General features: G+C 53.0%; 8 protein-coding genes across 9 annotated transcripts; 4 read left to right on the top strand and 4 right to left on the bottom strand.

Moving 5' to 3' along the window:
• Window positions 1–761: 761 nt before the first annotated feature.
• Window positions 762–3,468, bottom strand: LOC121592397 (ATP-dependent RNA helicase DDX54). Its single transcript, XM_041913810.1, has 2 exons — window positions 2,456–3,468; window positions 762–2,394 (listed from the first exon to the last, which is right to left on the bottom strand). Exons 1-2 carry the CDS (start codon window positions 3,353–3,355, stop codon window positions 832–834), a joined length of 2,463 nt encoding a protein of 820 aa, XP_041769744.1. The 5' UTR covers window positions 3,356–3,468; the 3' UTR covers window positions 762–831.
• Window positions 3,469–3,568: 100 nt separating this feature from the next.
• On the top strand, window positions 3,569–5,431 carry LOC121592398. Of its 2 annotated transcripts, none has more exons than XM_041913812.1 (2): window positions 3,569–3,674; window positions 3,735–5,431. In XM_041913812.1, the coding sequence occupies exon 2, from the start codon at window positions 3,756–3,758 to the stop codon at window positions 5,340–5,342; it is 1,587 nt and encodes a 528-aa protein (XP_041769746.1). In that variant the 5' UTR covers window positions 3,569–3,674; window positions 3,735–3,755; the 3' UTR covers window positions 5,343–5,431. The 2 variants fall into 2 exon arrangements, with proteins under 2 accessions (XP_041769746.1, XP_041769745.1); XM_041913811.1 differs by having other exon boundaries at window positions 3,625–3,674; window positions 3,739–5,431.
• On the bottom strand, window positions 5,389–9,493 carry LOC121592396 (HEAT repeat-containing protein 6). The gene is made up of 6 exons (XM_041913808.1): window positions 8,837–9,493; window positions 8,118–8,769; window positions 7,327–8,056; window positions 6,876–7,264; window positions 6,653–6,816; window positions 5,389–6,571 (listed from the first exon to the last, which is right to left on the bottom strand). The coding sequence occupies exons 1-6, from the start codon at window positions 9,230–9,232 to the stop codon at window positions 5,486–5,488; spliced, it is 3,417 nt and encodes a 1,138-aa protein (XP_041769742.1). The 5' UTR covers window positions 9,233–9,493; the 3' UTR covers window positions 5,389–5,485.
• Window positions 9,494–9,505: 12 nt separating this feature from the next.
• LOC121592402 (39S ribosomal protein L48, mitochondrial) lies at window positions 9,506–11,293 on the bottom strand. Its single transcript, XM_041913816.1, has 3 exons — window positions 11,168–11,293; window positions 10,983–11,090; window positions 9,506–9,982 (listed from the first exon to the last, which is right to left on the bottom strand). The coding sequence occupies exons 1-3, from the start codon at window positions 11,183–11,185 to the stop codon at window positions 9,554–9,556; spliced, it is 555 nt and encodes a 184-aa protein (XP_041769750.1). The 5' UTR covers window positions 11,186–11,293; the 3' UTR covers window positions 9,506–9,553.
• Window positions 10,081–11,266, top strand: LOC121592401 (histone H3-like centromeric protein cpar-1). The gene has a single exon (XM_041913815.1). It carries the CDS (start codon window positions 10,217–10,219, stop codon window positions 10,976–10,978), a length of 762 nt encoding a protein of 253 aa, XP_041769749.1. The 5' UTR covers window positions 10,081–10,216; the 3' UTR covers window positions 10,979–11,266.
• Window positions 11,294–11,340: 47 nt separating the features above from the next.
• LOC121592400 (RCC1-like G exchanging factor-like protein) lies at window positions 11,341–13,032 on the top strand. The gene is made up of 3 exons (XM_041913814.1): window positions 11,341–12,294; window positions 12,368–12,532; window positions 12,604–13,032. The coding sequence occupies exons 1-3, from the start codon at window positions 11,430–11,432 to the stop codon at window positions 12,939–12,941; spliced, it is 1,368 nt and encodes a 455-aa protein (XP_041769748.1). The 5' UTR covers window positions 11,341–11,429; the 3' UTR covers window positions 12,942–13,032.
• LOC121592399 (venom serine carboxypeptidase) lies at window positions 13,014–14,798 on the bottom strand. Its single transcript, XM_041913813.1, has one exon. It carries the CDS (start codon window positions 14,517–14,519, stop codon window positions 13,086–13,088), a length of 1,434 nt encoding a protein of 477 aa, XP_041769747.1. The 5' UTR covers window positions 14,520–14,798; the 3' UTR covers window positions 13,014–13,085.
• A 681-nt stretch (window positions 14,799–15,479) lies between these two features.
• On the top strand, window positions 15,480–22,401 carry LOC121592395 (phospholipid-transporting ATPase ABCA3-like). The gene is made up of 8 exons (XM_041913807.1): window positions 15,480–16,440; window positions 16,525–16,726; window positions 16,790–17,071; window positions 17,148–17,535; window positions 17,618–19,055; window positions 19,116–19,593; window positions 19,670–20,519; window positions 20,593–22,401. Exons 1-8 carry the CDS (start codon window positions 16,229–16,231, stop codon window positions 22,002–22,004), a joined length of 5,262 nt encoding a protein of 1,753 aa, XP_041769741.1. The 5' UTR covers window positions 15,480–16,228; the 3' UTR covers window positions 22,005–22,401.
• Window positions 22,402–22,449: the final 48 nt, after the last annotated feature.

The following is a 22,449-nucleotide window of genomic DNA, read 5'->3' as shown; positions in this document are numbered from 1 at the left end:
TAGAAAAAGAGCTGTTTTTGAGTAATTAATGTAACATTCTAGAAAGAAAACGGGGAATCGATGCTCACTCCTGTCCGGTTTAGCAAAACGAGACCAGGAATGTGTAATTCACGTAAAAAGAATGCAGTCCGGGGTTTTGTTCGCAGCCGATAATAAAGACATCGATATAAACTTCCGCTTTTTTGTATCTTCGTTCGAAAGGACGGCGGAAGCAATTCCCTTTTTTATCACTCAATGTCGCAGAAAGTGAGTAAAAATCGTGCTGTTCCCTAATTTCCAATATTGAAGGACAGTGGGTTACGAGGGTCACAAGCAAAAGTAGTAAAAAAAACGGAACGATAACCCGCGATAACGATTATCTCTACTCTGTCTCGCCCGGAAGCGTCCTTTCCTGCGTTACACGGCACTACAACACATTCTTCCGGTCCTCAGCTGGGAAACCGCGGTCGTGTCCCTTTTTTTTGTGTAACACTCATTCGGTTAATGTTTTCCCTATGTCCCGCGCTGGTTTCTGGGGGTCGTTTGGGTCAGGTATATTGTTCTTTATGACCCTCTTTTATGTTCTCTCCTGTACCTGTACGGAATGATTTATAATGCGCTTAGGGATAATTAGAAAAAAGAAGCCTCTTTTTCCAGTTGGATTCTAATTGGTGTGTTCGGATTGCAGCGTTAAATATTCAACCCATTTTCAATATATTCGAAGCTTCACCTCCTCGTCGTTGATTTCTTTCACTCGATTCATGGAAGTATCCTGCGCCTCGTAATGTACTCTTCTTTATTGTTAATGTTCTTCCAACAACCGTTCCACCGTGTCTTCAACGGACCATTGGCCTACTTTCCCTTCTTCTGACGCTTCGCTAACGCACGCTTCTTGCGCTGGATGTTCTTCAACCGGGCCGCCTTTTCGCGTGCCATCTTCGTCTCCTTCTCCATGCGCTTCTTCACTATCTGCTCGGGCGTCTTCAGGTCCAGATCGCGCAGCTTGCGCAGATCGGCCTTCGCATTGTGCCGGCCCCAGTGCGTGGTCGGGTAGTGGCGCTGCACGATCGGCGCACTCGGTGCCGCCCCATCCCCATCCTCCTCGTCCGACTGTTGCGCCTGTTCCGCGAGCAGCTTCTCGTCCAGCTTCGTACGCTCCTTCCACTTGTCGTACCGGCCCGTCTTGTACGAGGCCGCAATCCACACCCCGTGCTCGGTGCGTATCTTGCCCGCCTTCGGGTTTTCCACGTTCACCATCTTCTTCTTCTTCCTGTCCCACTTCTGCAGCTGCCGGTGCATCCGCTGTCCCTCGGCCGTATCGCCCACCACACTCAGCTCGGCCGAATTGGCCTGACGCGTGAAATTATCGATCGCGTACCCATCTTCATCGATCGCATCCTTCGCCTGGTACGCGATAAAGTGCTCCTCGTCACGGACCGGACCCTTGCGACGTTTCCCGCCAGCACCCTTTTGCTCCTCCTCCTCCTGCTCCTCCGTCGCCGCCGCCGTTGCTTTGCTCTTCTGCTTCTCCTGCTCTTCCTGCTCGAGCTCGGCCAGCTTACGCTTATGCTTCTCGATCTTTGCCTCATCCGCCTCACGCTTCTGCGTCATCGCAACCAGCTCACGGGCGTGCGCTTTCGGGTTGAGCTCGAAAATGGTCGCATTCGGGCGATAGTTTTTCATACGCGCCAGGAAATCGTTCCTAAACGCGTCCGCATCAACCGTGGGCTTGCTGTTGGAGCTTTCCTCTTTTTGCTTCTCTTCCTGTTCCTTCTTTTCCTCTTCCTTTTTATCCTTCTTCTTCAACGAAATGGGTTTTCCCTTTTTCCATCTCTTCCCTCTGGCTCCTGCCTCGGGCTCGGCGTTCTCCTGCTGGAAATCTTCCAGCACTCCCAGCTCGTCGATTTTAAACTGTTTCGCTCGCTTGTTCGAGGCGGCCGATGCAGCCGGTCGCGTTACGATGTACTGCTTGTACGCATTGTTACTCACACGATACGCTGTCGCCAGATCGACGTGCTGTACGTACTCCTGCACCAGCAGGTGCTCCGTTTCCTGCATGTCCGGTGGTACGATACCCATCGTCTTCCGATCGGCCACGTCGAGCGGTCGGTTCAGAAACATGTGCAGATCAATCAGATGGGCCACGTCGTCGTTGGAGAAGATGGTATACGCCATTCCGCTGCGCCCAGCACGCGCGCAACGTCCGACACGATGGATGAACAGTTTCGGTTTGCCCGGGAAGTGGAGATTTATAACAAAGTCCAGCGTGGGGATGTCGAGACCGCGGGCCGCAATGTCCGTCACGACCAGCACGTTCACCTTGCGGTGGGTAAACTTGGCCGTATTAATCTTACGCGCCGATGCATCCAGGCCGGAGTAAACGTGACTGTTCGGGACACCTGCTTTGGTCAGCATCTGCAAATGCACAGCGGTCATTAAGGAGCAAAGGACAGTGAAAACATATTCCACCACTTACCAACGATATCAACTCCACGTGATGCTGCGTTCCGGCGAAAATGACCGTTTGCGCTGTGCTTGGGATAACTTCGCGCAACAGCACCAACAGCGTGGCGTACCGTTCTGCCGGTCGGCAATAGATGTACTTCAGGTCGAGCGTATCCGGTATTTTCGATTCCACGTCCAATCGTATCAGCACTGGCTGGCACAGTCCCGCCGTAGCAAAGTCCACCATCAGCTTCGGCAGCGTCGCACTGAACAGTACCATCTGGCGCGATTCCGGCAGTCGCTTGATGGTTTCCGTCAACTGCTCGCCAAAGCCCATCTCGAACAGCCGATCTGCTTCGTCGAACACACAGTACTGGACCGAGTTAAGCTTCAGGTCCATCTCCACGCACAGATGCAAAAATCGACCGGGCGTTGCGACAATCACATCCGGCAGCGTGTGTACGGCTGCGAACTGCGAGTCCATCGAGTCGCCACCGAGCACCAGAATCGCCTTCAGATCCATGAACCGGCCCAGCTGCTTGATGAACTTGTACGTCTGTATGGCCAGCTCACGGGTGGGCGAGAGGATCAGCGCACGAGCACCGCCGCCCGCCTTTGCCTCCCGTTGCTTCAGCCGCTCGAACATCGGTATCAGAAAGCAGCCCGTCTTGCCGGAACCGGTCTTTGCCATCGCCACCACATCGCGCCCATCCAAGATGATGGGAATGGTTTTGCGCTGGATCGGGGTCGGGATCTTGTAGCCCATCTTCAGGATACCCTTCAGTACCGGCGCACTCAGACCCATCGCCTGAAATCCACCCGACTTTTTCTTGCCCTTCTTGCCACCGAATCCGTTCCCCTCATCGTCGTAATCTACTTCGGCTTTGTGCAGCGAAAAGCCGGGCACCTCGTCCAGTGCCAACGCACTCATTTTGAACCACAAATTCACCTACAAAACTGGGAAATGAGTTTTGCCCGGCCACACAGAAACACGAGGTTTTGTTGTGCGGTGGTGTTTACGTCTGCACGCGTTTTTTTCAGTCCGCTGTCAAAGTGACAGCGTGTGTTTTGTACTAAAAATCCATTTCGTTGACAGCTCCCAGCCAGCAGAAGGCTCGTGCCTTCTCGCTCTCACGCGAGGTACGTCGGTATGTTGGTCAAAGCGAGAAAGCATGTTAGCTCCAGCTGGCGATGCTTCGATGGACGCTCTTTTACCGCTGTAAACAATTGTCCCGAAATAGCATCTACCGGTAAAATATAAACAAACGAATTTTGCTTCATTTTCACCCCAACAGTTGAATATTTCATAGATAGCAGTATTGATAAGTGCAATGGACAATAGCAGTGATATTACGGACAAACCCGCAGAAGCCATGGAACATAAGGAATCTCCCAACGCAGAAGAGAACCACCCCGAAGGCGAACAAGCAAAACAACCAGAAAGTAGCTCAGAAAATGCAGCCACTACTTCTGAACAAACAAATACTCCGCAAGTGGAAAGCGAACAACCTGCCAGCAAGGTGCCGGAGGAGGAGGATGAAGCGAAGCTGCAGGAAAAACTGCAAACCCTCAAAGGCGATCGGATCGGTGAGACGATGTACTCGGAACGGTTCGTCCTGTCGACCATCCTGAAGCTCTCGAAGCAGGGCAACCGCCTGCTGGAAGAGGACGAAGAGTTCGAACAGGATCTGTGCAATCTGTGGGACATGACGATCGAACCGGACGTGGTACGTTTCCTACTGGAGCAGGAGGTGATTGAACTGTTTCTTGCGCTTGCCGCCGATTCCGAGGACTTCCGGTTGATCGAGATCCTGTTTGGCATCATCGGCAACATGTGCTGCGTGGAGGAGATGCACGAACTGTTCTATCGCCAGTCCGCCCTGCTTGTGACTTTCTGTGACTTTCTCTCCATATCCGATGCGCCCGTGCTGGTTCAGCTGATGCGCACCCTAACGACCCTCTTCGACCGGTCGGACGATGAGCGGTTCCACTGGTTCGGTGTGATGAAAAAGGTCGACAATCTGACGGAAAAGCTCGCCCTCATCCTGGCCACCAGCACGAACCGAGCGCTGCTGGAGCATACGGCCGAGACGGTGAACGCAATGATAAACCGTTTCACCGAGGCGGAAGTAGATTATGCGCAACTGAACGAGTTTTATCGTTTGTTTGCAAAGAGCTGTCTGTTGGAGGGACTGTTCGAAGCGTTCAAACAGTTGTACCCCTTGACCGGACGCGAAACCGAGGGCACCTCGGGAGGCTTTGATGAGGAAACATTAACGCTGAAGGATATTAAAACGATGCGTCGCTTTCTCGAGATTCACGAGCACTTTATCGTGAATGCGAACGAACTGTACGAAGCGTACGTTAGCGAGGTGGACCAGTGCGTGCATCGGGTGCTGTGCTCGTTTGTGAAGGAAAGCGTACTGTTTCCGGTTACGAAGAATCACATCTGCATCTTTGTATCGATCAGCAATATTTACAGCGGCATTATGTACCACTTCCGGGCGGAATCGTTCATTTACATGGTGAAAATCTATGACCAACTAGCGGAGGCACTGAAAAATCCTTCACCACAGGAAGAGCAGTCTAGTGCGGCGGAGAACAACGGTACGGCGATGGATGAGGAAGACGCCGCAGACGATGGCGGAGAGTTTGATGTGGAAACGGCCTGTGCGGAAGTACGGGAAGCAATCTTTTTCCTCGTCGGTCCAATCGACGAGCAAATCATACGGGCGGCCATACAGATGGGACAGCTCAAGGAGTCCACCTTTGAGCAGATGTGCCGGGAGTTGCGAGAAACGATGGATGGGGAGCCGTTGCTGTACCAAACCTGTGCCAAGCTGATGAATGCGGTCCGATCGACGGGTGCGGAGGAAAGCGACATTCCAATGCAGCAATCCAACAACGAGGAACAGTAGAGGATACATTTAAGCAACTAACATCAATACACATGTTTAAGCCGCATTTCGAATGATTTAAAAAAAACGATAATGTAATGACTGCCATTTGGAAAAAAAAAACATCTCAGAAAGTTGATTGTAATGCCTCTCCTCCTCTCCCCTTAACAAACGTCCGAATCTTTGAAACATTTTAGCAGCAAATCCCACGACGATGCGGGCACCGGTTCACCTTCAGCTTTGCCCTTGCGCAACTCCATCAGCACACGGTAGGACTCCAACAGCACGGCACTCTTTTCCGGCAGTATGCGACTTATCACACGCACCCAGTTCCCCCGTACGGCATCGTACAGCGGCAATAGCACCGTTGCCATCGATACCACATCTTCCCTCGTGGCCAGGCGCAATAGATGCGCCAGCGAAAGGCACAACTGTTCCTGCAGCGAGTCCCTCCGCTTGTACTCGTTGTAATCTACCAAATTGTCCGACTGCTCCAGTGCCTGCAGCAGAGCCGCCCAGGTCTGGTGGAAAAACGCACCATAGTGCGCCCGCTTGCCAATGATCGAAAGTGCTTGGGCAGCATTGATGCGTACCTTAAAGTTGGGCGAACTGACGACCGTTTCACACAGCGCAGGAAACACTCGGCGCTCCCAGCTTCCGCCGCCTGCAGTGGGCAGGAAGAAGGTTTCATTTTTCATCATATTCCCCAGCGCGTAACAGGCGTTCCATTTCACCTTCACGTTCACCGTGCATGAAACGGTTACGTTCTGTATCAATCGTTCGATCGCCTCCTGGTACAGACTGGTCCATGCCGGTTGTTCAAGCTGCGCGGAGCGCAACAAGTGCAGCACATTGCCGATCGTGCGTACAGCGTTGCTGCGAACCTTATCGTTATCCTTTGCGGATTCCAGTGCCACCTCTAGCGTTCGTCGCATCATGTCGTCACTGATCATGATGGAACTATCCTCCAGCGCGGTTGATTCGTGCTGAAGATGATGCTGCTGATTCAGTATCAACGCATCGGTGGCGTTACCAAGCGACCAGCTTGTTTTGATGCGGGCCGTTAGGTTTGGGTCGCGCATTATTCTCAAGATAGATTCGATTGTGTTTTCCACATAGCACACATCGTCCCGCAGGGAGGGAAACAGAATGTACACCGAGAGGGTGCGCGCTGCCGCCGACGATACGGCACTATCATCGTCAAAAGTGCACCCAGTTAGTAGCGAAATCAGGGCGAGTTGTCGATCTCTCTGCAAAGAAGATTATATCATAGAGTAAGTTTAAAACGGTGTGCATTATGGTCAGAACCTTATCCTGTAGGTCTATCTTACCGGGAACTTTTCGTACACATGAACACCGATATTTCCGAGTGCGTCACAGCACACGGAGCGTAGCGTGGCTATAAGATACACATCCTGTATCTGCTCCGTCACGGTAGGCATGATGGTGGTCCAGAACTGAAGTGCCACATCCAACAGTTCCGGGTCGATTTTATCTGTTAAAGAAATTGGCATTGATTCACTTGAACGGAGAGAAACTCTTTTAAAATCTCACCTTCTAACAGAAGTGCCGTGTGTAAGGCATGTCCCAGCAGGTCCAACAAACGGCCAGCATAGAGCTTAATTTCGGACAATGGATCACCGAACGCGTTCACCAACGCCTGCGCTACCATTGGAAGATGGTCAGCAAGCAGAGAGAAATGGCTGCTCATAGCACACAGCACCTGAAGACATTCCATGCGAACAGGCATCACTGAGCAGGCGACGCCATTTACTCCCAAATTTTCCAACGTAACCTGTAGCAACCAGGACATGCTGCTTCCTCCGTCAGTGTTTTCGTTCCGCGTATCATCTTGTTTTGCTTCCGAGGGTTCCTCATCCTCCGGCTCAGAATCCTGCGCTTCCTCTTCCTCGTGCTCCTCTTGATTTACCTCAAGATCAAATCTGGGAAATGACGAAACAGTTAAAAAAATCCCACATCTTCACCGACAACAAATACCACTTACGCCTTTGCAACCGGTTTACTGCGTGCCACGTTGCCGGTCGGTGCCTTTGCCAGCCTCTTGATTCCCACCAACCCGGCAATCTCTTCCGTCATGTCCGCCACGGAAATCAGAAAACCCATCACCATCAGGGCGGCCACCTTTATCGTTGGATCGCGGTGCCGCACCAATGGACGCACTATCTTCACGAACCGGCTCGCAATACCGACCCGCAAACGATGAAACGGTGTCGCCTGGATGAACACCGTAAGACCCTTCAGCAGCTGCGTCAGCACGGTGAGGTCACTCTCGAGCGTGAGGGCTTGCGTCAGCATGGCGTACATTTCAAGCACCATGTTGCCGAGCGTAACGGAAAACGGTGTAAACGATACGAGCGGTTTCTTGCTACTTTCGGCCTGTATAAGGAACGGTTTCGATTTGTAGAGCAGGAACGAGGTTGCTTGGATGGCCGCTATGCGACACTTGGGCGATGGGTCCCGCAGCACACAGTTCAGCAGCGACACTGTGGCGGGTGTGCGAGTTTCATCGGGGAACAGTGCATGCCAGTAGCCGAACATGATGCGCTTCTCGACGTGCTGGGCTAGCGTTCCGATCAGCACCAGTGCGGCCTGCCGCAGCTTTGCGGAACGATGTCGCTCGATCTGTGCCCGGGAAGAGGTCGCTTCGGTTTCGGAGTAATCCGAATCGCTCGTTTGATAGCATCCGGCTAACGGTGGTTGACATTTGGAGGACCCTGTAAGAGAAATGCTTTCCTTTTAAATACTGTATCACAACCAAACCAAAACTCTACTTACATTCTAACACGATGCTTGCTTCAGAATACGGTTGCCGGTTGATATCACCCTCGGACGGTTGTTTCTCTCGATTTCCTGTCCCACTGTTCCTTGCCCCACCGCCACGTTTGTTCTTGGGGTGAGTTCGCGTTTTACGCGTCTTGGCCGTCTTGCCTCCCTTGCTAATCGGTATGTGTTGCGGTTCGGGGATGCCTTGTTGCGATACCGGCACCCGTTGGGGTAGTAATTTCCCCACGTCCGGTATACCGTACATCATGAACGCCTTGGACACTCCAATCAGTCGTCCAAGCTGCGCATTGGTCCACTCACCACCCGACTCATCGAGCGTAACTACAATTCGTAGACAGTTTACCGCCGCCGTTGCCAGACTGTAGTAGGCGAGTTCGGTGAAGGACTCCGTCCGTGCTTTGAATATTAAATCCAACACCGCATTACCTACGACCGGAAGGTATGGTTCGAGCACTTCAGCACCGAGCGGTTCGGAGCAGATCAGGATCGACTCCAGACAAAGCAAAGCTGCCAGGTAAAGCTCACTCGTGCTACATTGGTCGACGAGGGTGGAAGAGACCGTCTTCGGTTCTACTCGCCGATAGTCCGGATCAGCGAGCACGTTGACTAGAATTCCGTTGTTTGATATGAAAAAGTCAAGAAGCTAAAATCAAACAATAACACCAATTACTAATAGTCCGTCATCCTGGAATCACGAAAACCTTCCTTACCTTGGAAATATCGCTGCATCGGCGGAAAAGTAACTGCATCGTACCAAGCGCCTCGCAGGCCACCTGATAGAACCGTCGCTCGAGACACTTGCGCAACCACACAATCAACCCCAGGGCTGCCGGTTCCGGTAGAACGATTTTCTGCCGACCAACGAGTGATTTGATGAGAAAGCATGCCTTCACCACCAGCGTATCTTCGTGCGGGGGAATGTTGACGAACGATTCCATCAGCCGGACGGGAGAGCGCACATCGCCGATCCTTGCCGCACGATAGTTGAGCCCGTTCAGCTCGTTCAGCAGTGTGTTGATCTCATTTCGATAGTCTGCAATCTGGCTGCCACCGTTCAGAAAGAGGAACTTGGTCGAAAGCTGAACAAATGCCTGTTCCAGCTCCATATGGTGAAAGTACGTGCGTTTCGTTCTACGAGCTGATTTGTTTTGATGTACATACACATACGCGTACACTTTCGCTGGCAACGATGATTCACATTAACCCTTGGATGTTGTTCGTTGGCTACTGTAGAAGGAACAGCTGGCAGACGTTTTTAGTACAACTTCGTTAACGTGTTCACCTTTCATCTTGTGTTGTTAGTTTTCGTATTATTTTCCATTTGAATTTTGATTCTTTCTTAATGTCCCCCAATTCGTAAAACACAAAATACATCCACATACATTCTTCCACTACCATAGCTTACTGCAACTGTATTTACTGGCTAATTACTTCTTCTTCGACGCTCCACCCATCTCGTCTAGCTGCTGCTTCAGCTCCTTCAGGTCCCTGTCCGGCACGTAGCGAGCTTCCTCCTGCTCCCAGGTGTGCTCGGTCACCTTCAACGTAACGCCTTCCGGAAGAGCCGCCTGCAGTGTACGCAGCAACAGCGGATACAGCGGTGCCTGTACCTTTTCCACCTGCACCGTACGCTCGTAAACGGTTAGCTTATACTCGCTGTCAATCACGCTCGAGTTTGGTTTAAACTTTTGCACATTTAGCTTCTGTGGCGGCTGTGCGTATCCGTCCGCTATCTCCAGATCCATCGTATCCGCCACATTGTGGATGAACCTTTGGTAGCTTTCCAGCAGCGGATAGTCATAGCCCTTGATGGTAACGTTGAGCGTTTCGTACAGCGGATATTTCGGTTTCAGCAGCTGAAAAGAGAGATAGGAGAAGGCAAAATGGTTTGATTTAAATGTTGTACTAAAACCACTCCATTTTAGAACACTGCTCTTTTCATCTGTCATTCATCTGTCATGCTGGCAGGCGTCGCTTGAACATCAATAAAAATAACGGTCGAAACAGGGCCAGCTCCTTTACCAGCATCTTCATCCGCGGGCCTTGTTTTAGGGCAATATTTTACACATTCCGAAGCAAACAACGACAAAATGCCACGGCCGAAAAGTGCACCAAGATCACTGTCGGAACGAGAGGAGCAGAAAAGCAAAGCCCGAACATTGCGTAGCCAGGCCCAATCGGGTCTGCTTTCTTCGAGCGACGAGGAAGAAGATGCTTCCCAGCGTAACCGACGCGGTGCAAGTAGCGCAAGTGCACAATCTTCGGGCACACAAAACCGGTCACGCTCGGTCGAGACACCACGTCCAATATCTACACAATCACAATCACAAAGCAGCCAACAGGCCGAAGAGTCCAGAGCATCACGTAGCGCCACCCGCCAGCATACACCTTCTTCCACAAGCGATGAAGAAGAGGAAGACGGGAAGGAGCACGATCCGTCGCAGCATAGTCGACGAAGTCGCAGCAGCACCCGCACACCGCCCGAACCCGTTGCTTCCAGCTCACAGCGCCGGTCAGTGTCTGCCGGTCCGCCGGGAGGTGGTTCAACATCACAAAATGTACGACCGAACCGAAAACCAAGAATAGCACCACTATTGAAGGAAATGCTCAGACTACAGCTATCCTGGCATCATCTCATCCCGAAGGCGAGCTTCGGCCGATTGGTGCGGGAACTGTTTGACCACCGGTATCGCATCACACCGCAGGCACTGGAGGCAATGCATGAAGCGACGGAAGTGTTTCTCGTGCAGCTGTTTGAGGATGCATACAAGTGCTGCCTGCACCGTGCCAGAGTGACGCTCGCCCCAAAGGACATTGAGCTGGTAATTATACTACGACGAGGGATCAAATAATTACCTCCAGGTAGTCCGGCTCGTACATGCGATTCGTGCAGGTAAAGGCAGAATGACTGAAGGAACGAGCGCCAGTTCCGGAAAATGCCCGTGCATGGTTGAGAACAGCGATCTGGAAAGAGGCGGTAGAGCGGTTAAGTTGAAAGCAACAGAACTCAGACACACGATTTTGTATTTTGCTATTCTTACCAGCCGGCGAGCCATCATGACCTGTGAATATCAAAACTTGTTTTGTTACTTTACTTATAATAAAAAGTACTATCTCCCTGCCACGACGGGAACAAACGAGCTGACCTCCTGGTGCTTTTGTTATTATGCTAACTCTCCTCAATCTGTCAAAAAGCGCGTGTGAGGTTATGTAATGTACCAAAAACACAAACACAGTTGAACATGACGCGAATGGGGAAATGGGATCGTGTTCAGCTCAGTGTGAATAAAAGTGGCCGTTAAAATGCAATCCGCAGTCCAAAGTGCATGCTTTCGGCGACTACCGGGCTGCGCCCAAACCTGCACCCGATGGTACGCCACCAGCAATAGACGCAGTGTGCAGCGCCAGGACGTGTCCCGTCTGCCGGTGCATCGTTTCCCGGTAGCGAAGCCGAACGACACCCGCGTGTATGTGTGGGGTTTGGCCGCAACGGGAGCGCTCGGTATGCAAACGTCCCTGAAGAAGCAGGCACAAATTTTCACCGACTTTGTGCAGCATCCAAGCAGGCTAAGCTTTGCCGAAGGACGGCATACCGTGGCGGATGTGGCTGCCGGGTACGGATTCACCGTGTACGTGGTCGAAAAGTCGGACGGGCCGGAAGTGTGGGGCACGGGCATCAACACGGACGGGCAGCTGGGCGTACAGAAAGCACCGGGACCACACAAGAAACCGCTGGAACTGACCATCTACCCGGCCCCGATTGATCTTAGCTCAGCGAAAACGGAACAACGCAATCGGGTAGTCCAAGTAAGCGCTGGACGAGCTCACGCGCTGGCCCTTACCGAAGATGGATCCGTGCTAGCGTGGGGCAACAACGCATACGGACAGTGTGGTCGGAAGATCGTCGCAGATGAGGATTATTTTCGCAACCCAGTGGTGAACACCATCAGGCTAGAGGAACCGGTTCAAGCCATCGAATGTGGACAGGATCACAGCTTGATGTTGACGAAAGCGGGGCGTGTTTATTCCTGTGGCTGGAGCGATGATGGCCAGGCGGGACAGGGTCGGTACGGGTTGATCGATACGCCCGGTCCCGCGGAGGGCGATGTGAAGGGTGAACGGATTGTAAAGGTTTCCAGCAGCTGTGATACGATATTGGCCATTAATGGTGAGTGTGTTACCGGGTGGGACCGGGTTGAATTAGAGCGTTGGTTATTAATCATGCTCTCCACTCCTTACAGACAAAGGAGCTCTATTTGGCTGGGGTAATTCGGAGTACGGTCAGCTGGGAGACGTTGCTCAAGACAATCCACAGATTAACATCCCACGGTACCTGCCCTTCGCGAAAGAGTGTGGCAAAATCGTAGACATAGCAGCTGCCGGTTCATACTGTCTTGCTTTAAATGGTAATAGGGGAGTGTATGGATTTAAAATACGAAACTTGCAGCTTACAAATTGTCTCATTTTTTCCTTGCAGAACACGGCGATGTATTTTCCTGGGGCTACGGTATCCTTGGCTTCGGTCCGGAAGTGCAGCACCGGCCAACGCCTACCCGCATTCCGCCAGCACTGTTCGGGAGGAATGAATTCTCCCCCAACGCAAAGGTGATCTCGATCGCGTGTGGCATTACCCACTCGGCGGCCATCAATGATCAGCACGATCTGTACATGTGGGGCCACAATCGGTACGCCTGTCTGGGGTTGGGCCACAAAAATGATCAATTCTTCCCACTAAAAGTGGCACTTAATGCACGCGTACAGAAGGTGACGTGCGGGGTCGATCATACAATTACGCTTTGCAAGGCGTTTGTGTAGGGTCGGAAATGTATTGACTAAGAGTGTTCTGTAAATACGTGTAATAGGCTTTAGAAATTCAATAGAATAACGTTCATTTAAACGACTTTAATCATCTTTATTCGCTTTTTCCATTTCATTCAAATGCTTCCCACACGAACGGCTTTACTGCTTTCCGTACTTTTTGCCGTGCGTCAGACGCATCAGCAAATCCAGTGCCCATTTCGGGCGATCCTTCGGTACCATATGGCCAGCATTGCGTACCAGTACCTCTACCAGATTGCCCGCCTCCTTCGCGTACCCCGCAATCTCCCCGTCCACTCGCCAGATGTGCCGTGGCGCTTTCTTGTAATCTTCCATCCCGGGGAAGTTCAGCTTGGTGACGTAGTTCATCGTGAGCGGGTACGCCACAATGATGTCCAGCTGACCGTTGTAAATGACCACCCGGTACGAGTGCAGCAGCTCATTCAGATACGGCATCACCGACTGCATCACGTCCAGCTTCAGATGATCCTCGACCTTGTTCTCGCCCTCCAGATCGTGGAACGAGTTGTTGCCGACGTGAATGGCGCGGCGCGTTTCCGCCAGCTGCAAAAACTTGCCCATATACTCATCCGACGGATCGGGGCTCGTCTGCAGGTAGTTGAAGTACGTCGTAAAGCCGGACGCATTCTTGAACAGCGAGCCGCTCGGGTACTGGTCGCCATTGATCAGCTCGTCGAACACGTCGAACGCACACTCAAAGTCCTTCTTGCTGATGCAGTCCCGGCCCTTCGCCTCGTACTGATGGAACTGGTCGCGCGTGTTGCCATCGATCAGCCCCAGCTGGTACAGGTAGTCGCCGTACACGAGCTGATGGAACGGATCGCACAGCCCATTGCCGATCGCAATGCCCTGCATGTTGAGCTTCACCTTCGCGTCGGCATTGTGCCGGTGGATGGTATGGGCCACGGCGGGCACGTACTTTCCACCGTACGATTCACCCGTCACAAAGAACGGGTGCTGCTGCAGATCGGGAAACAGGGCAAAGAACTGCTGCAGCGCGTTGTGAAGGTTCGCACCGACCTGCGTCTCGTTCGTCGAGTAGCCCTCCTCCTTATCGGTAAAGCTGAACCCCGTCCCGACAGGGTTATCGATGTAGATGAGATGGTGGTTCAGGTGCCAGCTGTACTTGCGCGGCTGCAGCTTCAGGTCACTGCGCACCGAGAACGGTCCGTTTTCCGTAAACAACCCGTACAGGGACGATGCTCCGGGGCCACCCTGCAGCCACAGCACGACCGGTGCTTCGCGGTCCAGCTTGGCCGCAAAGTACCAGAAGAAGAGGTTCGAGTTGGTCGCCTCGTCCACCGTCAGGTATCCCGAGTAGCTTTCGACGTCCGCCGGAATGGCGGAATGGGTCACACGAGCCGCTTGCCGGCCTGCTTCGATCGATTTGTTGGCGATGAAGGGCGTCAGGAACAGGGGCTCGCCGACGTCTTCGTGCGGTGCGTGTGGCATAGCCTTAAACCGGGGGTACGGGTTTAGGAACGAACGCTTCGCGTCGATCGCCGTAATGTCCCACAGCCCCAGCAGGAGCAGCGTACAGGGTACGAACAACATGGCGTCGTGAGGATGGCCGCACACTTGCCTTTCTCTGTAATGGCCGATATGTACGCTAATTGAATTAAACACAATTCAGCAGCAGTAGCAAGCTGTGGTTGCTACTCTTGGGACGGCACAATGAACACTGATCCACGAACAGGGGAACGACGATCCTCGTCGGGTGCTCGCACGAACCGAATCGAAATGGAGCGAGAGTTGAGATGCCGATGATGATGATGATGATGACCACGATGATGGATGATGGATGATTGTTTGATGCTTGGTTGCCATGTATGTGGTGTGTCATTGCTGAGAGAAAGAAGAAATTGATGATGTATGTTTGGGAGAACTCACAAAGAGAGGCTTTTTTAAATACAAATTCAAGATAACGTTTTGTGGAAATCGGAAATAGAATGTGCTCACACAAAGTGTAAATAAACGAAATTTAAAAATAAACATCCTTAGAGAGTCGTAACTGGAAATAATCTTCTAAAAAAAAGCGCGCAAAATAGAATGGACCCGTTGCCGTTGCTGGATATTTATTTGAAAAAAAAAACGGCTACACTGTTTCTATTTATATTATCACTTTATCAATACGATGAACTCCCTTGTGGCCATAAAAGTGTAGTAGTGAGTTGAAAATAGCCGGCTCGGCTGTGCCGATAAAACAAACTCAGCATCGCCAACCGTCGCTTCGAGCTGTAAACAAACCGCGCGCGGCGCAAAACAACTCAAACCTCGCTTACACCACTACTCACACACACCACGTGGGGACGATGTTGCTCGTTAAGGGTAGTAAACCACCCTCCGATGCAACCCCACCCCCGAATACCAACAACATAACATAAACGCGGAAACCTTTCAGTGCATGTGTGTGTGTCTCAACGTGCATATGTTACGCCAACTCAAGCCCCCCCCCCCCCCTTTTTCTTACTGGGTGGTTCTGTCAACACACTCGCGTGATCCGGCAGTTCTCTTTGCCCACCCCAAACAAACGCAAAAAACATGCGCGCACCCTCGAAAAACGGCCCCACCGAGGGCGGACCATAGAAAAGGGGGATGGGAAGGTAGCGCATTTTTGACAGCGTGAACCCACCAACACTTCACAACCTGATGAAATGATTCATCGCCCCGGTTGGTAGGCGCAGAACGGTGGCGATGTCTACATAGATCCGCGCTCAGTTCGTGGCATAACGTTGTACATCGAACAGCAGCAGCCACGCTCTCTTCTTCGGCTAAAGGGTGTGTGGGGAAGTGTGCCTTGTGCTGCTGTTGTGTTCCGATTGACGCAATCATGGAGTGGTAGTAGCGTGTGAATGTGCCGTGCTTTTTTTTGTTCCTTCCCACCAAGAGAAGAAAAAGGGTATTCTTGGCGCTGCGGACCGGTTTGCTACCGAAAAGGGTGTGTGTGTGTGTGTGTGTACTTGAGGAGCCCTTAATTACCTGCATGCGGGCATAGGAGCGAGCGTGCGAAAACAGAGGAAAATGCGGCAAAAGTAATGCCGACAACGGATGTGTGCTATTCCCGCAGAACAACAGTGTGCCTTACATCCAAGTAACACTTGGCAACACACCATACACACACGGCATACGGGGCGAGATTTGTTTTCTTCCCTGCTGTTGCAAACAAGTTGTAAATAAGCGAACGTGGAATCGCGGTGCGGTGGAAAATATTCGAATTTTGGGAAAATTCCAGGGCAGCACACACAGCGCCCTCCCGCAGCAACATGTCTACCTCAAACTGGGACAAATTTGTGCTGCTACTGTGGAAGAATTGGATCATCCAGAAGCGCCACTACATGCAGACGCTGTTCGAAATAACCATTCCGGTGCTGGCCTGCTCGCTGCTCATACTGGTGCGCGGTCTAGTAACGCCTACCGTCTACACCGAAACGACGACCTTCCGAACGTTAAACGTTCGCAGTTTGGCCATGATACGGTAGGTAGCACGCCGTCGGAAACACGCCACGGTTGGTCACGGATGTAACGCTTGTAGTAACGCTCGCGCTCCCCCCCCTTCCAGCGAGATGCTAACGACTCATCCGATCGAGCTGAAAATTGCTTACTCACCGCACAATGACGTGCTCGACCGGGTGGTGCACCGTGCGGCCCGGCTACTCGGCAGCGACGTCCTTCACCAGGGCTACAACGATAGCGAAAGCATGTACAACGATCTCGTCACGCATAACTACCTCGCGGGGCTGGAGTTTAGCCAGCAGTTCAAGGTAACGACGCTCGATTCTGCATCGCTTGCGTAATTATCGCTGATATATTGATCCATCTTCCAGAACATCACGAGCCTTCCGGAGCGGGTCGACGTTGCCATTCGGATGCCGAGCGAGATGCGAACGACAACCCTGCCGGGGGCACAGTTTTGGGCCAACTGGCGCACCTTTCTGATCTTCCCACAGTTTCAGGTGTACGGTGCGCGGGCCGTCAACGCGAGCGACGGTGGCTATCCGGCCAACTACTACGCGGAAGGGTTCGCCTCCGTCCAGAATGCGATCAGCCGCGCGGTACTGGAGATGCACAGTGGCAGGGAAGATGCAGTGCCGCACGTTGATCTTCAGGTACGGACCACCCCTCTCAACTTGGCATCAGAGCTTTTCGATTACACACACACTCACACACTCCTCTCACCCACAGCGCTTTCCGTATCCACCCTTTTACGATGATCCACTGCTCAGGGGGATGGAGAATCTGTTCCCCTCCATCATCATGGTGGCCTTTTTCTACTCCTGCATCAACACGGTCAAGTTTATAACGCTCGAGAAGGAGAAACAGCTGAAGGAATCGATGAAGGTGATGGGCCTGAACGGATGGATCCACTGGACGGCCTGGTTTGTGCGCACCGTGACGCTTCTAACGATTTCGGTCACGCTCGTCACCGTGCTGCTCAGCTTCAATCTTACCACCAACACGAACGTGGCCATCTTTCAGTTCTCGAACCGGTTCCTGATCTGGCTGTTTCTGTTTGTGTACAGCATCACGACGATAATGCTCTGCTTCATGATCAGCACCTTCTTCTCTAAGGGTAAGTCGGGTCTCGTGTTGAAAGTTAAAGCGATCTAACTAGAAGCTCTAACCATTCTTTCCCGCTTACTCCCCCCCTGCAGCGAACATTGCCTCGGGAATGGCTGGCATCATCTGGTTCTACTCACTCACGCCTTTCCACCTGACGTACGGCAGCTACGACAGCATGTCACTGGCGGCAAAGCTCGCTTCTAGCCTCTGGTGCAACACGGCCATGGGCTACGGTGTGATGCTGTTCATGAAGCACGAAGGCACCTCGATCGGGCTGCAATGGGACAACCTGTTCTCCCCGGTCACCGTCGACGATCAGCTTACGATGGCACACATCTTCGGCATACTTCTGTTCGATGCCGCCCTCTATCTCGCTGTGGCACTGTACATCGAGCAGATCGCTCCCGGCCAGTTTGGTGTACCGCGCCGGTGGAACTTCATCTTCACCACCAGCTTCTGGATGGAGGAAGTGCTCCGGCGCAAGTCAACCACGGACATCGTTGATGGTAGCGGAGCGACCGAGGAAGCTGAGCGTTTAAAATCATCCGGCCGATATCATGCAAACATGGAGGAAGATCCCACCGACAAGCAGATCGGCATAAGTTTGGTGGGACTCACGAAGGTTTACCCCAGCAAACGTACCATCCGGCCGGCGGTTAGTGGGCTTACGGTGAACTTTTTCCGCGATCACATTACCGTCCTGCTCGGCCACAATGGGGCGGGCAAATCGACCACGATGGGCATGCTGACGGGCATGTACCCACCGACGGCCGGGTACGCTACGATCGAGGGTCACCGGATCGGAGGCAGCGCCGTGAATCAGTTCCGCAACACGCTCGGCTTCTGTCCGCAGCATAATGTGCTGTTCGATGAGCTGACCGTTGCCGAACACATTCGGTTCTTCGCTCGACTGAAGGGCGTCCGGGAGGACGAGTACATCGAGCAGGAGATCGACAAGTACCTGCAGGCCCTTCGGCTCGAACCCAAGCGCCATGCGCAGTCGCACACCCTTTCCGGCGGTATGAAGCGCAAGCTTTCGCTGGCCGTCGCCCTGTGCGGTGGTTCGCGGGTTGTGTTCTGTGACGAACCCACGTCCGGGATGGATCCCGGCGCAAGGCGCACGGTTTGGGATTTGCTGCAGCAGGAAAAGCGCGATCGTACCATTATCCTTTCCACCCACTTTATGGACGAAGCGGACGTGCTTGGCGATCGTATCGCTGTCATGTGCGATGGGGAGCTGCGGGCGGTCGGTACGCCGTTCTTCTTAAAGAAACGCTTCGGCGCCGGCTATCGGTTGGTGTGCGTGAAGCGGCCCGACTGTAAGCCGGACGTGCTCACGAGCTTGATGCGCAAACACGTGCCGGATGTGGCGATCGAGTCGGACATTGGCACGGAGCTAAGCCTGCGACTTCACGAACAGTATCGGGGCAAGTTTCAGCCGGCGCTGAAGGAGCTCGAGCAGAACGTTGACCAGTGTGGCATCTCGAGCTACGGCATTACGCTGGCCACGCTGGAGGAAGTGTTTATGAGGTAAGTCAGCTGCGTACGCTGCTGTTGCAAGCACTCACCCGTATCGTCCTCGGTTCACAGGTTGGGCAGCGATAGTTACAACGAAGAGATTGCACAAACCAGCAACGGAGGCAACTCGAAGGATGGAAAGCATCTTACGAACGGAACGCACCCGGCCCCGCCTCCAATTACCATCACGGAAACTTACGAACTGCAAACAGGCTTACCGCTCCTCTGCAGCCAGATACGGGCCATGTTCAGCAAGAAGTATCTCAGCTTTATACGATCGTGGAAGATTTCGTTGCTGCAAATACTGCTGCCCACGATGTTTGTCCTGCTAGTTATTGCGGTCGTACACTTCTTCCCGAACAATGTCGTCCTACCGCCGCTTAAGATAACGCTCGGAAGCTACGATCGTACTGTTACCGTTCTGTCGACTAACGATCGCAATGCATCGATTGTTGCCGCATTTCAAGAGACGATCTCGGATGCGCCACGACCCGATCGACACGAACTCATAGTGACGAATCGAAATTTTCATGCATTTATTTTAGAAAGGGTAAGCATCTTTGGGCAACTTAAATGAAGCGTGGATTAAGCTCAATCCTTTCTTTCACCTCCTTCTTCAAATACAGTCCTTGGAAAACATTCGTGCCGTGGATAATACGTACATGATAGGCGCCTCCTTCGATGCGGTTCGTCGCACTTGCGTTGCCTGGTTCAACAACAAGGCGTACCACACGATACCCCTTACGCTCAGCGTGCTGTACAACGCGATCGCACGCACGATTTGCACCAATTGCAGCCTCACTGTGACGAACAAACCGCTCCCGTACAGCAGCCACGTGCGGTTTCTGCGCACCCAGTCCGGCAGTAACCTGGGCTTTCAGCTTGCCTTTAACTCCGGCTTTGCGATGGCGTTCGTCGGTGCGCTCTACATTATGTACTACGTGCGGGAAAGGGCCACCGGGTCGAAGTTGCTGCAGTTTGTGAGCGGCGTGAACGCGATCACCTTCTGGGCCGTTTCCTTCCTGTGGGACTTTGGGGTGTACTGTGTGGCGATGGCACTGTACCTCGGTACGCTGGCCGCCTTCGGTGAGGAGGGTTGGTCAACACCGCAGGAGCTCGGGCGCGTCGCCTTTGTGTTCGTTTGTTTCGGGCTGGCGATCATTCCGTTCACGTACCTCGGTGCGTACTGCTTCGAGGTGCCGTCGACCGGGTTCATCAAGATGCTGATCTTTAACATATTCACCGGGACGGTCGCGTTTACGGCCGTGTTTCTGCTGAAGGTGAAGGACTTTGATCTGGCGCACGTGGCAGAAACGATGGAGTGGTTTTACCTGGCATTCCCGCTGTTTGCGCTCAGCCACAGCTTGAACAACATCAACGTGATGCAGATGACGCGCCAGATCTGTGATGCGCATTGCGACGCGATGCCACTGTGCACGCCCAAGCTGGCTTGCAAATTCAACAAACTGTGCTGTGGTAAGCTACTGGAATGACCTTTATCCTAAAAGGTAGTGTTTTACAATGTCCTTTTTTGTCCCCATTTCCCTAGACGTGGAGATATTTTCATTCAAATCGAGCGGAATAAACCGTAATCTCGCTTACCTGCTCGGCGTTTCGGTGCTGTCGTTTGCCATTCTGCTGCTTAAAGAGTATCGTATCATGGCCGAGCTGAACGTGGCCGGCTGTGTGTCGAGCTGGTGGTCGAATCGAAAACGCCGGGCAGCATCACATACCACCTCCGACGAAACGGAATCCATCGCAATCGGGGAAGATTCGGACGTTGCGGATGAGCGCATAAGGGTAGACCATCTCTACGAGGAGCGCGTGCACCAGTCACAGACCGGGGAGGCTTTGCTAATGCTGCGCGATCTCACAAAACGCTACGAAAGCCGATTGCCGCCCGCCGTCGATCGACTCACGTTTGCCACTGGTGAGCGCGAGTGCTTCGGACTGCTGGGCGTGAACGGGGCCGGCAAAACCTCCACATTCCGGATGCTGACCGGTGATCGAAGCATCAGTGCCGGTGACGCGTGGGTTGCTGGGTACAGCTTGCGGACGCAGCTTCCCGCCGTGTACCGGAAGATTGGCTACTGTCCGCAGTTTGACGCGCTGCTCGAGGATCTAACTGGGCGTGAAACGTTGCACATCTTTGCCCGGCTGCGGGGCATACCGAAACAAGCGATCGGCTCGATCGTGGACAGGCTTGCGGTGGAGCTGCACTTTACCGCGCACCTGGACAAACCCATCCAGGCGTACAGTGGCGGAACGAAGCGGAAGCTGAGCACCGCGCTCGCGCTGCTCGGCGATCCGGTGGTGGTGTACCTGGACGAACCGACGACCGGGATGGATCCGGGAGCGAAGCGCCATTTCTGGAACGTAATGTGCCGGGTGCGGTCGGAGGGTAGAACCGCCCTGGTGCTCACCTCCCACAGCATGGAGGAGTGCGAGGCGCTCTGCACGCGGCTTGCCATAATGGTGAACGGCGAGTTTCGCTGTCTCGGGTCGGCCCAGCATCTGAAAAACAAATTCTCCCTCGGGTACTTCCTCACGATGAAGCTGAAACGAACGGGAGACGGTTCGAGTAAGGAAGCGGAGCAGCGAAAGCAGGCGATCAAATCGTTTATGCAGCAAACCTTCTCAGTTCGCGCGGCCACCGCCGCCGGTAGTAGTGGTGGTGCCGGCGGCAGTGGCACAGCCCGCCCTGGCCCCATCGCTCCCGTCACCGACGCCGCAGGGGGTAGTGGTGGTGGTGGTGGTGGTGGTAAAGCGGTTCTGAAGGAAGAGTATCACAACTACCTCACCTATCACATCCGGGACTCGGGGCTCCGCTGGTCGGAGATGTTCGGCATGCTTGAGAAGGCCCGGGAGCAGCTGCAGCTCGAAGACTACGCCCTCGGGCAGACAACGCTCGAGCAGGTGTTCCTCACACTCACGGCTACCCAGCGGTCCTGCAACGAATGATAGATCAATTCTCGAATCCTAGACTAATTGTAAACATATTGCTTTCTCAGTACTTTCATCACATCACGGATATGCCGGGGAGGTGGGAGGGCAAGGGGTACGCACGGGTTTCCCCCGGGTACGTTAGGTTAGTATACGTTTCTGCATCTGCATCTCTCTCAATGACAATATATAGGAACGGAATCGCAGTAGATGCCTTATTCCCCCGCCACACACTCTAGTCTAATTTACATTTCTTTCCAATGCCGGGCTCAGGCAGGCTCACTAACACGCACGGCAGCACTTACAGCGCGAACAAATAGCTCGAATATAGGGGTCTCGGCACCCGACCTGATTGTGATCAACCGTGACTTAATATTACCGCGAGAAGTATTTCCGCTTCGTAGAGGTTGCGCAGAGTTGCAAATAAAAAAGTTGTTACACTTTAACGAAATGCAAGTACGAT

Source organism: Anopheles merus, chromosome 2L (genome assembly GCF_017562075.2).
Source record: "Anopheles merus strain MAF chromosome 2L, AmerM5.1, whole genome shotgun sequence".
Lineage (NCBI taxonomy): Eukaryota > Metazoa > Arthropoda > Insecta > Diptera > Culicidae > Anopheles > Anopheles merus.
Note: the sequence above shows the minus strand (reverse complement) of the source record. Positions and strands in the feature narration are given on the sequence as shown.